The sequence below is a fragment of the Vanessa cardui genome, chromosome 18 (genome assembly GCF_905220365.1).
Source record: "Vanessa cardui chromosome 18, ilVanCard2.1, whole genome shotgun sequence".
Lineage (NCBI taxonomy): Eukaryota > Metazoa > Arthropoda > Insecta > Lepidoptera > Nymphalidae > Vanessa > Vanessa cardui.
The window spans coordinates 8623690-8637262 of record NC_061140.1 but is presented as its reverse complement, the minus strand read 5'-3'; the positions used below and the strand labels follow the sequence as shown (position 1 = coordinate 8637262).

The 13573-nt window shown below is 34.9% G+C and overlaps 1 protein-coding gene across 5 annotated transcripts in view; it reads right to left on the bottom strand.

The window, feature by feature from the left end:
* Window positions 1-6582: 6582 nt before the first annotated feature.
* The window catches only part of LOC124537592 (protein dead ringer-like), a 115327-nt gene continuing 108336 nt past the window's right edge, over window positions 6583-13573 (bottom strand). For 3 of the 5 annotated variants that reach the window (XM_047114465.1, XM_047114468.1, XM_047114469.1), the window contains 7 exons: window positions 12342-12525; window positions 10552-10693; window positions 10026-10233; window positions 9600-9738; window positions 9285-9389; window positions 8797-9020; window positions 6583-8607 (listed from right to left, as the gene is read on the bottom strand). In XM_047114465.1, the coding sequence (XP_046970421.1) occupies window positions 8480-8607; window positions 8797-9020; window positions 9285-9389; window positions 9600-9738; window positions 10026-10233; window positions 10552-10693; window positions 12342-12525 (1130 nt within the window). In that variant the 3' untranslated portion in view covers window positions 6583-8479. The remainder of the gene's footprint in view (window positions 8608-8796; window positions 9021-9284; window positions 9390-9599; window positions 9739-10025; window positions 10234-10551; window positions 10694-12341; window positions 12526-13573) is intronic. The other 2 variants (XM_047114467.1, XM_047114470.1) reach the window with 2 other exon arrangements.

The following is a 13573-nucleotide window of genomic DNA, read 5'->3' as shown; positions in this document are numbered from 1 at the left end:
GTTGTTGTTGTTGTTGTTGTTGGAACTGAAGTCAGTCCAGTCAGAAGTTCAGTCTTGGTGGATTTGCCGACCCTATGGATATGATGGTGAGGGAAAAATGCACCGATATTTGCACATACAATTGTTTGTGCAAATATCTACACTATCACATGTGAAGAGAACATAAAAGATGAAGTAATTTTTTTTTATAATTTCGGTAGGTTGGTAGGCCTCCTGATGGTAAGTGATCACCTCCGCCCATAAACAGTGGCGATGTAAGAAACATTAATCACTCCTTATCAGTATAAGCCAGTGCCAGTGGCTCACTTATATTATATCCATCCCTGCCAAAATTTGCATAAAGCCTTACCGCCAAAAAAATCATCACAAATTACAATTATTTATATGCATATAAGCATCTCTAATCATTAAAGCAAGATATTCAATAATATTTAAATATCAATGTCGTATATAACTTTATCACGTTTCAATATCTTGTATCAAGTTCGTCCTTACAGAATAAGGTTTTCTGGTCTGGTTGAGGTTTTGATGATATGGAACGCTGTTAATTGAGAAATAATGGTACAGCTCCTTTTTCAAAGGCACTTTCTTTCATTTTAATTCATTAATTTGTCAAATTTTAATCAATCTAGAGTGAAAAAATTAACTCCTTCTATTTTAAATATAGAACCTTTTATAAATGCATACCGAATTTTACTATTTAATATGACAAAGTGATAACTTTAATTCATACATATTATTATTATGCTCACATACAACTATGCGATAGTAATTTTAATTGAGAATACACTCAGTTTGAATAAACCACTGCGATGTCGCAATTGTTACCGATTTAATCAATCCATTCGAATAGAAACGATACATAATATTCATATCGCTTTTATGTATGAAACTATAAGGACTAAAATGGCTTGTACGAAGGTAACTGAATATCAATTGTCGAACGCGATACGAATAATTGAAGGTATTCCATTTCTAGTGCACTAATGTTTGTCTGTTCGTTTTAATATGTCTCGTTTGTTTTCAAGTCATATATCAAATGTTATATATATGAGAACGGTGCTCATTACAATAGTACTCAATAGAAGTATTTCCAATACAATGTAAACATTTTTTCTTTATTAAAGAACCGAGGCATCCCGAAGATTGTCGATTAACACCCGAGCACGTATCAGTGTTTTCAAGTGCGGTTTTCTTGTGTTAGCAGACGAGCAAATTGTCCTCTTGATGGTATGTGGTCACCACCGTCAAAGGACAGTGGCATTCCTCGGCAGACCTGGCAGACCTGGCAGACCATTTCTTACATCACCAATGCGCTACCAATTGAGAACAATTGAGAACTAAGATGTTTCGTCCATTTTGTCTGTAGTGATACTGGCTCACTCAGCCTTCAATGGACCGGATTCAGGGGCCCTGGGGCCTCCACATGAGTTGCCACAATAGTTTCCAGCGAGTTAACAAATACAGAGATATAGTCAAATTATATTAATGTGTCTAAATTAGTAAATTTCAAAAGTTACCGATACACATCAATAAATCATAGCTCCAAATCCATAATATAATTATTAGGGTCTCCACACTACTATTGGTCTAGGGCCTCCACTGCTTTGTGGCCCCAGGGCCTCCAGACCCTTAAATCTGCTTTAAATCAGAACACAAAAGTACTGATTACTGTTAATTGGCGGTAGAATGAATGTTTGGTACCTATCCAGAAGAGCTTGCACAAAGCCTTACCACCAAGTTTATCTAAGAAATGCTTCTTTCCCCCAAATACATACAACATATCCGATCTCGGAAATTGTAAACACGCCTGTCAGCTTACAATGCTTACACATTACATTACTTGTAACGTAATAACATATTATATGTAATATGTAGACAGACTTATAAGTAATAATATTTAACTTAATGTTTCTAATAGATTTCGATGTTATCAATGGCTGGATTAACACCTTTTCAAAATAGTCTGACGAATATACCCTAACGCCATCTAGTTTTGACTAGCGTAACTCTTAAATGCACTTACATATTTAACATAAAAAGATTCATCTCCGAATTTGAAACTTGATTTATGAATATAATATCTACATAATCAATATCTAAATTATTGTGTAGTTACAGCATCAAAAGATGGCGCTAGTTGTGTATTTAATCGCGTAGTTATTTACATAGTGTCAAATAATCTAGCCTGCGATGCATGCAGATTATATAGAACCGGCTTTTTGAAGACTAGCAAATATTACTAAATTTTTTGAAGTCTCGTGTGTAAACGAAACGAAGACGTTCTATATACTCAATATTTAAATATCAACGGCAATCAATTGTATTTACGTTAAATTCTGTGTTGGAGAATTATCGATAGTTGACATCGAGTACTACTCGAGATATCGATAGTATCCTTTTGAACAACAACCAGTAAATTTCTCTGTGCTGGTTTAAGGCCTCCTCTCCCTTTGAGGAGAAGGTTTGGAACATATCCTACCACCAGTACCACCACGGTGTTTCAATGCAGGATGGTGGAATACACATGTGGTAGAATTTCTATGAAAATAGACACATGCAGGTTTCGTCACGAAGTTTTCCTTCACCGTAGAAATTAAGCACATGAATATTCAGTGGTATTTGCCTGGGTCTGAACCCGTAATCATTTGTTAAGATGCACGCGTTCGAACCATACAGCCATCTCGCCCCTCATTTTGATCGAAGAATGCAAATGCATGACACCTGGGGCCATGCACTACATTAGGTGCAAAGATATTGTACAAAATCAAAAAAAATAAGTGTATTTCGTATAAAATCATTGAACCGAACAAGTAAACACAACGAGGAAGACAATGAAGCATTGAATACATATACGAAAGTAACCTAATTGTAATATATTCTCACACTATACGTTACAAGACACTTGTTTCTGCCCTCATATTGTATTGTAGTGTTGAAGGCAAGATTCAAAGGTACCCAATGTACTATTCTTATTATCTGTACTAAATTTCATTCAAATTTGATGAGCCGGTCAGGATTGATTGAATAAGAATAAGAGCACGTTTATTCAGGACAAAAATAAATTGCAAACATAAAAGAAAGAAAAACAAATTTCTATAAATACACAAACATAATCTTATCTTAAGGTGTCTGAAACCGCGATGTGTTCGGAAAAGGTGTACCCGAAAAGCTTTTATGTTGGGTTAGAACCCAACGCTGATTTTCAAAGGTTGAGTAAATTCGATCCGCCGAAAGTTTTGCATTTATAAGATTAGTAAGAATTTTATACGTTTTAAGAGCTGAGATGGCCCATTGGTTAGAACACAAGCATCTTAACCGATGGATGCAGTTTCAAACCCCGGCAATCACCACTATATTATATGTGCTTAATAGGCTATTTGACTGGTTTTTGAAATCCATTTTATATTATTTAGTAGAAGTTAAGGAACCCAGTAATCATTGTGTTTTTTATTTCTCGTACAAATTTGTCGAAAAATATCATATTAAAAATTCCATATTTAAGTAGCGCGCAAAAAGGCTACTTGGACAATATGGCGCCGCAATATGGCGTTGATGACGTCACTTTCTTGTATTTTAATCTGTGGTACATATAGTAGAAAAGCTAAGTTTACAAGAAAGTGACTTCATCATAAGCCCGGCCAACCAGAAGCGTTTTGTGCCACGTGACAAACGTTTGAAAAAATTCATTTTTATGTATGGATTTTTAAAAAAATTAAGTATTACTTTCAACTTTCGTTGGTAAATAACCATTTTTAAACTCATAATATACACCGATTACAATAATTCACAATTTATTTTTCGCATTGTCAAATAGCCTATTTGTGTTTATAATTCATCTCGTGCTCGGCTCCTCTCTTCTCTTATGATTCGAACAATTGATTTAACTGAACACTCAAACCAAATTTTCTTAATTCAAGTGTATATTTGATAAAGAATATTTTGATTTTATTGTTTTGATACCAAGTTTCATGAAATACAGACTAACAGAGTTACTTTCGAAATTGTAATCTCATTGTAAATACTGTACCAATTCCAAGTTTCGGATTTGATCACACACTTAAACATTCACTCTGTATTCTACAGTGGTCCATCAGAATCAGTAACAATGGAATACATTACTGAAGTCGATACAGTACAATTTCCCAATAGTTTACATTTACATAATATATTGAAGAACGAAATGAGGCTTTGGATTATTCCGATGTCACAATATATTTAAATAAATTATATATATAATTATGATTGCCGTTGTTCCATAAACAAATTTTAGAAGGAAAATATCTAAGCATTCCCCGATTTCGTATCATTATTTATCATTACATAAATACATAGTATGAAACAAAGTCGCTTACCGCTATCTGTCCCTATGTATGCTTAGATCTTTAAAATTACACAACGGATTTTGATGCGATTTTTTTAATAGATAGGATATAATTCATGGACAATATAGTAAAGAAACACTGATATTTTTTGAAAATTCGCAATGAAACAAATTCTGTAGTACATTTAGTATTTAGTATCAATATTGCACCCGAGCTGCGAGCTGGGGCGGGTCGCCAGTATTCGTCGTAAATTAGCGTTTTAAAAAAAATAACTTGAGACTTTAACGCTTTTATTTTTAATAATAGATAATCCTTGACTATTTTATATTGTTTGCGTAAAAAAATCATAGATGGCGCTAGTTGTATAATAAATCGCACTATCGTTTGTATGACGCCAATCCAATCTACACAGTGATGCACATGCATTCGTTAGAACCGGCTAGGCTTGCCGGAGCTTATGGTACCAAATTGTTTTAAAAATAAAAATCAAACAGACGTTTCTATTTAGACTATAATACCTCTACAAAAATACGATATCTATCTATAACACAACTTACAACTTAGTAACTAATTTAATTCAGTTGTAATTAAAAAATACATACACATTACAAATGATTAAAGAATAACTTTGACGGCATTCAATCTTTAACTGTTTCTCGCTAGAAAAATGTTTATGCGTTTTAAGCAACTTAACAATACCCAATAACCAACTATAATGACTGTAATGTATAACGAAGTAAATATTGTTAAGTGTCTACAAAAATTGTTTATCAACAAGTATTGGACTACATTTGGAAAGATTGCGTCCATCAAGGTTCCAATGCCTCGAAACAACGAACCTGGTATCGGATGACGGTTTTAAACCCTTTAATCTTTTTTTCACGAAAAATATTTTACTGACTGTGACAGTTTGTGGTAATTGTATCTTAATAATTGTGATTTTTATTATAAGCACTTATGGTTCATTAAAAAGTAAAAAAGTGGGTATTTTGTATTTCAAGTGATATATGTACATCATTTAATATTCGCGACTGATAATAAAAAAAGGTTTCTTGACTTTTACCTATCAGCGCCATCTATGCGTACATAGTGAAAACTTTATGACAAATACCACGCTCTATTTTTTATGCCAGCCCTTTGTTATAGTTCTAAGAAAATCCAACAGATGGCAGAAAAAAGGAATAACTAAAACTAAACTTATTTATCAAGATGGCGCTCATAATAAAATATATTTATAACTTTTCTAATATAATATTATATTATAATAATAAGATAACGTAAGTAATTCGTTATTTAAGCAATTATATTAAATTTTACTTTTATGTCTTAGGGAAATGAACTGCAATTAACAGCTAAACCAAAGTAGGAATACTCACAGTAACATTGATCACTTTGAATAAATCAGTGATAATCATTGTATATGCACTAGGAGTAAGGATAAGCTTATAACGCCAAGTTTCCGACTCCGCAATGTCAATAAATCTTTCTTGGGGCAAGGTATCTGTTTCTATAGTAAAATTCCGCAGCCATTTTTAACTTTGCCTCATCGTAAATTTATATCGTTTATAAAAAAAAAACATTGGTAAAAAAGGCGTATTACTCGATACAAGATTTCTTAGATGATAAAAAGCGTGGAACTAATACCTGTTGAGTTCCACGCAGGATATGTTAATTTAAAAAATTGTTTTAACTAATTCTTGGTGGTAGGGCTTTGTGCAAGCCCGTCTGGGTAAGTACCACCCACACATTAGTTATTCTACCGCCAAATAACAGTACTCAGTATTGTTGTGTTCCGGTTTGAAGGGTGAGTGAGCCAGCGTAACTACAGGCACAAGGGACATAACATCTTAGTTCCCAAGGTTGGTGGCACATTGACGATGTAATTAGTGAATAGTTAACATTTCTTACAGCGTCATTGTCTATGGGTGATGGTGACAACTTACCAACAGGTGGCCCATATGCTCGTCCGCCAACCTATACCATAAAAAAAAATATGAATTTGTATTTTTTAAATGTTGAAAAAGCGAAACTACTGAGTTTCTTGCCGGTTCTTCTCGGGAGAATCTACTTTCCGAACCGGTGGTAGCTTCACTTAATTGTTAATTGACGATTCAAAAGTGCTTGTAAAAGCCCACTAAAATAGTTTATTTTGATTTTTATTGAAATATTTCAATGAATGGCTTGGCTTACAACTATTGACTTATAAATAAAGGTACATTCAGGTAAAGTTTTTATAAAAGGAGGAATAAAAAACCTGTTTGATATGTCATTATAATATTATTTATTCATGTATATTATTTGAATACATCAAAAAATTTTTGGTGTAAGACGAAAGTCGTTAATATCTGGCCGCAAAACTATCAGCAATAGTAGGCCAGTTTATAATTTTCTTAAAAATTATTGTACATCGTCAGGAATGTACTACACTATATCTACTTAGCTCGAAAAATGTGAACTTAAAGAATTTTACAATAACCGGTAATATTAAAAAAAAAACCATTAAATTAATCGTAAATTATTAAAATCAGTCATTTACAAAACATCGCATAATTTTATATTAAAATGCTAATTCTAATTTTATGTTTAAATCCGATTCGATTATATTGGAGATTTTATTCATTTTTTTTTGTTTGTTTGGATATCGCTTATTGCACTTATAAAACACATGCGCCATGTTGTATGGCCGTTATATTTCTTAAAACTGAAGAGATAAATACTTTTTCTTAATTATAAAAAATAAAAAAGTTTGTGATGTCGCTGCCGCTGTGTCAGATAAGACGGCCATTACTTAATATTACTCTCAATAACAACTAGTCTAAACCTATTCTAGGGAAATGGCATAAAATTGAAACTTCAAAGATTAACGCCACACCACAATGTTTATTTTAAGTAGTGTGCCTTCTAATTGTCTTACAAACTCCTTACATAATAAAATATCAGAATTGACGTCGATCACTATATTTAAACTAAGTAGAAAGCCACGGTATCAGGACAGATAGGCATCAACTATGATTTCCTTGGAAGCTTCCCACGTAATTTAAAAAATGACACGCATTTCGTATTATTCGAGTTATATGTTAAAATCGGACATTTTAAAACATTTACAATCGCCGTTTTCATTATCCAAGTGTTCTTGGAAAACGCTAGTTTTAGACAATCACTCTTATATCAATCGCTATAAAGTTCAAATCTGTCTGCAATAAAAAAGACTTAGCTCTTTATTTAGAAGCGAATTATGAATATAAAACGAATACGGCTGACATGAACTATAAATAACTAAACTACAATACAATACTGACAACGTCATAGATGATTAAAATATACACCTTCTAATAAAATAGGTACGTAATAATCACAAACATACAATGCAGTGTAAATAATGATACTACCATTTACACGAACTATTTACAAAAATTTACATCGAAAAATCATATAAAAAACAAACACGCCGCCCGTCACGCATGCGCCACGCCTATCAGTAACATAAATAAGTAACGTAAATGTTATAAGAAACTATATTTACAAAAAAAAAATTGTCATACTTTTGACCTTTAAAATTTATTAAAAATATACAAAACATCCACTAAAGAACTCGCCGCGATATCCCGTTTGTATCGTCCTCTCTCTGGGCAGTGACAATGGCATAACAATTATAAAAGAAATCATATCTCAATATTGTAACTCTGTCAGTTGATCCGTAAGCAAAATTATAAAAAAATCGAATTCCATAATCAACTAGCGTTAAGTCCCAGACTTTAATTTCAAAGGAGCATAAACTGAACGCACCAAAATCAAGAAACAAGCGATGTATCTCCTCCACTTAAGTGCTTTTTTACTATATCGAAAAACAAAAGATGGCAACACTGTATTGAACGTCAGTTAGAATAGCAAACAGCACGTAGGAACTAAACACTGAGACTTTGTTCAATATAGTAAAAAAACACGAGAGACTATCGCCGATTGTCAAATTGGTGACAGTTGACAGGTGACAGCTGACAGTTGGAAACACGCCCAATAATATTAACCTACCCTCTTTTCTTTATTAAAAAACAGAGATATGAGAAATATTTTGCACTGGTTCTCTAAGAGCTTACTTTTTGGGAGTTGGAAACGTTTGACGCGAACCTAAAAAATACATTACGTTATATGCGAAATTAAGAGACCATTTGCCGATGTCCGTTTTGACCGTTGCCGTTCTGTGATGGGAATAGGACGCCCTCGTATGTCACGCCGTTGAGTTCGATCGATACTACCAGCTGCTGATCGCCTGTGGTCGAATCACCTAAAAAAAAAGAAATGTTTATCATGAAAATATGAATTATTATCTAACCTAGTAAGCGTTTGATAAAAACTTTTCGTATTACTTTATTAGCCTATCCACCTTTACCATGATTAGAAATTGTCTTATTTTATATGCTAGATACATAATATACAATTATATAATAAAAACACGAATGTCGTAAGTACGTACCTCGTGTGGTGATCTTAAAAGCGGCTCCGTGCACCCCATTGGAGTTGCCGTTGAGGTGCGCGTGCGAGCGCGGCGGGGTGAGCTGCGGGGAGGTGGCGGCGGGCGGCGCGGGGGAGGGCGGGCGCGGCGTGCGGCGCTTGGCGGCGGGCGGCGGCGAGCGGCACGCCTCGCGCTTGATGCCGGTCAGGCTCGAGTTGGGGCTCTCGCTCAGGTTCAGAGCCTCGCTGCAGAACAACAAATATAACGTTAGTTCTTGTCCTATGAGCGACGTGAGTCATATCAACCCAGCTCAACACTTCTTCGCTCACGTCAGAATTAAATTAAAGCAACACATAATAATAATCATCTATTATTTTGGCAACAATCATAAAGTTGCTTTTGATAATGGCTATATTACGATTATTTAATAACTAATAAAGTTCATTATTGTATTGTGATCACCACATATATATTTAAATATTGTAAAGTGTTGTTTTTGGTGTATTTACCATCTGTCTGTGGTGGGTCGACAGCGTTGTTTTAATATCTGTCCCAGCAAAAAATCATTGCCAAGCACTTGATTGTTGAAGAGTGTTTTTTCAAAAGTTTCACAACTGAATTGGAAAAACAATAACTGTATTGGCAACCGTTTCGACATCAAATCATTTAAAATATCGAACAAATTCGACACATTTGTTTTAATATAACATGTCCAAAACGATAAATTAATTTTACTTGCATAAACATAAAAAAACAAACTCTCATTTTGTATCTACTGTTATAAAGATAATAATCTAATGAATGTAATTAATAATGATAATTACCGTTGCGGTTCGAGATCGGGCTGTGGGCTGTTGTTATTGTTGTTATATAATGACCAAAGTGTGAGCCGTGATACGTCGATGGCAGAGAGAGCCGCGTCGCGAGGTGATACCATCGGAGCGTTCGGGGGAGATTCTGAGCCTGGAAACAGTTAAATCATTAACATCATGAACAATGAAAAATAACGGTATTACTATAGCACCTTGTGGAACTCCTTAACATTAAAATACATATACCCAATATTTTTGACTACCACGTATACAGTAAGGTGAGAATAATTATGAATGTGTTATTTAACGTATATTCCCATGATCATAAAAAAGGAACATTCCTTAAATTTATGTAAAACAGTCATTACAGTATCGATTTTATCAAAAGCCTATGATAAATCTAAATCTTAAACCGTCTTTATCAATAAAAATACTTACCATTTCTAATTAAATCACGCTGTTGCTGTATCATCTTCATATACTCGCGAACGCGGAATTCTATATCGTGTTGAGAGATATGTGGCGCGTGTGGTGGTAAGGGTGGCAGGCGTGGTACCCCGGCGACTCCTCCACCGAGGGAGAGTGAGAGAGGCTGCATGTGCTGGGTTAACTGAGCAAGAGACGCGGGAACTCTATTCAGCTGTGGCTGGAAATAATATTTAATGTATAGTTACCTTGAACACTATAATTGACAACAACCTATAAATGGTGGATATACTTCATCAAGCATCTGTCTATTTATCAGTTTTACTATTGTGAAGAACAATGAAACGAAATATGTAAATAACAGGTAAACCTACTTATTACACGAGTAACGGATTTCATATTTAGAAAGTTTATGTATTGTTTAAAAATGAATGTATAAATTACACACCAAATATATACGGGTTCTGGTAGCCTTTATAACTGGCTGTAAATTATTTTTAGTAGATTCTTTTTTTTTTTAAATGTGTTTTATATTCACCATGGCTAAAGCGGCCTGCGCGTCGTATTGTCCAGAGGCACGACGCCCTTCGCGCTTGTTGCCCTCTATAGCGGCGTCCAGCTCACTTCTAGTTGACAGGTTCTTCTTTTCGCACTCATAGTCATAGAGATACTTCATGTATCTGAAAATAATTATACCAATATTTAAAACAAGTTTGGCTCAGATATATCAAACATAATAAAGCAAGATTCAAATGCTTTAAAACCAAACACAAATTTAATGTTAAAATCAATTCAATGTTGTTTTTCAAAAACCAGGACTGAAGATCAAAATTTTAAGCTATTGAAAAAGTTTCCATAAATTAAATCCTTAAGTTGTAAATGTTAATACTGTTATAATACATCTTTTAGCTGTTCTATTATCACCGAAGCCTTACAAATCGTGATGTAAGCTCGTAAGTCAACGTACCTATCAACCGAAACGCGACACTTATAAATCATATTTCAAACTAAATTATCAATCGCGTATTATAAAGGAATATAACATTCCTAATCCTATTCTATGACGAGTCAATTTTATTCAAGAACATTGTCAACCAGACCGTACAATAACTCATATAAAACGTTTCATATTAAACGCGCTCCACAAAGCAGCGACGCGTCATAAAAAGTCGGCTACCTTTACACGAACTGTCAAATGGGAAAGCTAATTATATGACATTCGTCATTACCTTCGTCTAATTTTATGTATAGCTCGCCTGTCTACGAAATCGTTCATTAAAACGTTTGAAAAATGTTTCAACGCTATCGTAATAATCATCGTGGTAATCCTTTAATGTATCAAGAGTTGCAGTTTAAATATGGAACGTTTCCTCACTTAGAATCTTCTTAATTTCTCAATCATTATAAGGAATCATTTAGAATCTTCTTTATTTACAACTAACAGAGCATTCCAGAATGTATCGGCGGTCAAAGATTTGACAACCGATATTGTCGATTGTAATAAGGATTATAAGAAGTTTCCATTTTTAAATCAAGATACATTGAATCTCCTTCTTCGTTACGTTTCGAACAATCTGTGTGCCAAATTTTAAGATGATGGAGTCGTACTGAGCCGTGTAACTAGGACAAACGATGACACGTTCATTTGTATCATTATAGGTTAACATTTCTATTGATGTGTAATATTTTTAGGTTCAGTATAAATACATACTTCGCTTCGTAAGTGAAGTAGGTGATTAGTAATCATAAGGACGATGCATTTGAAATCCGTGTCGTGCGTAACGATGTCCACTTTGAATTAGAATACGCCTTCACGAGAACCGACAAAAGACGAGGTGAAGGAACTTTAGATAAACGAGAAATTATATCGGCTGAGATGAGTTAGAGGTTATTAATTATGAAGTTGTCATAATGTCGCGCTGGCGGCTCACGTACGTCCATTGTGGGGGAGGCTTTGTCTCCGAGTCGTGAGAGTTCGTAAGGTACAATGACGCAGTGTCGAATATGGAAGGGCTCCTGACAGACCACACGTGGACAATTGAATCCTTTGTGGGTAATCTGGGCCTAAATTATTCAACTTCTACATTATCATATGCTATGCTTTATTCATTCGGAATATTATGATACCTTAATACCATAAAGCTTATGTCATTTTCTTTTAATCTTGCCTTCTACTTCAATAAATACTTTATCGCCGTGCTTAGATAAATAAGGCTGCCTTTATCTTTCCAATGGAGAATCAATAATGTACGAATGAGATAAATTCGTTTTTCACAAAAACCCCAGACGACGTTTATAAGTAAGTTAGTGATTAAGTTAATTTCTTACTGTGTGCGTAAGGTGAAGGCGGCCGAGGTGATAGAGGAAGGCAGTCGCAGACCCTTGATGATTTCTTGCCAGAGCTTTTTGTTGATGACCTCCACGAGACCGCCGCGGGCTATCACCAGGTTGTAGAGCTCGTATAGATCGAGAACGGACTTCGCCATTATAGGAAGTCGGTTGATTGGAGTACCTGCAACAATAGAGATAAGACAATGAATACATGTAAATATAAAAAGCCAAGAAGGCTATTTTAAATACGATTTCAGTTTAATTTTCGAGCATTTCTTTTTTAGAGAGGCGAGGTTAGTGGTTAGAACCAGGCAAACGCCACTGAATAATCTAGTCCTTGTTTTGTGTTTATAATTCATCTCGTTCTCAGCGTTGAAAGAAAACATCGTGAGGAAACCTCACCACATGTGTATTCCACCAACCTGCATTCGTACAGCGTGGTGGAATATGTTCCAAAACCTTCTCCTCAAAAGGGAGAGGAGCTCAGCAGTGGGAAACCCAAAGGCTTTAATATTATAATATAAAGTATTGTGAGTCACAATCAGTAAGTTAGTAATATTTTAAAACATAGTCCAGTACATATTCAGTATCCATGCAAGCGACAAAAAGAGCATAACCGAGTTATCGAAGAGCCATAAACGAGCGCTCTATTTAGAGTAGTTAAACCCTTTACAGCGAAACGTAAGGGCAGTAAAGTCGCTAGCATGTTAAATCGCAACGCATCGCGCGATCGATGATTTATGTCGGCGCGAGCGCGTCAGATCGCTCGTTTACGACGCGTTGCGGACGGATTTAGCGCAGCCGGTGTGGCCCGCGGAAACCGGCGATTGTTCGCGAGTTGATTTACTGTAATTCGGCGGTAAGCGTAATGGCGTGACGAAAAATAGACAACACGTCTCTCGGCGTTGCGTTGTGTAAGTACCGCATATTTAACGCATTCCGTACGATTGATGGGAGAACAAACAACGTCGCTTGTTTAATGCGTATATAAACAAGGCTTGTTATAACTTGTTGCAGCGGAAGAACCATACGTTTGTAGAAAAATATCTTCTTAAACACATACAGTATAAATCCAAAATATTACATATTTATTTATTTTATTTTGTCAGTTTAAAATGCAATTAGGAAAAAAGTGCGAGATGATGCGCTGTAAAACGAACAATTCGCGTCAATAAAACATTACGACCTCGGATCGTTTATTGATGAACTGAAGGCATTAGCAAATACCA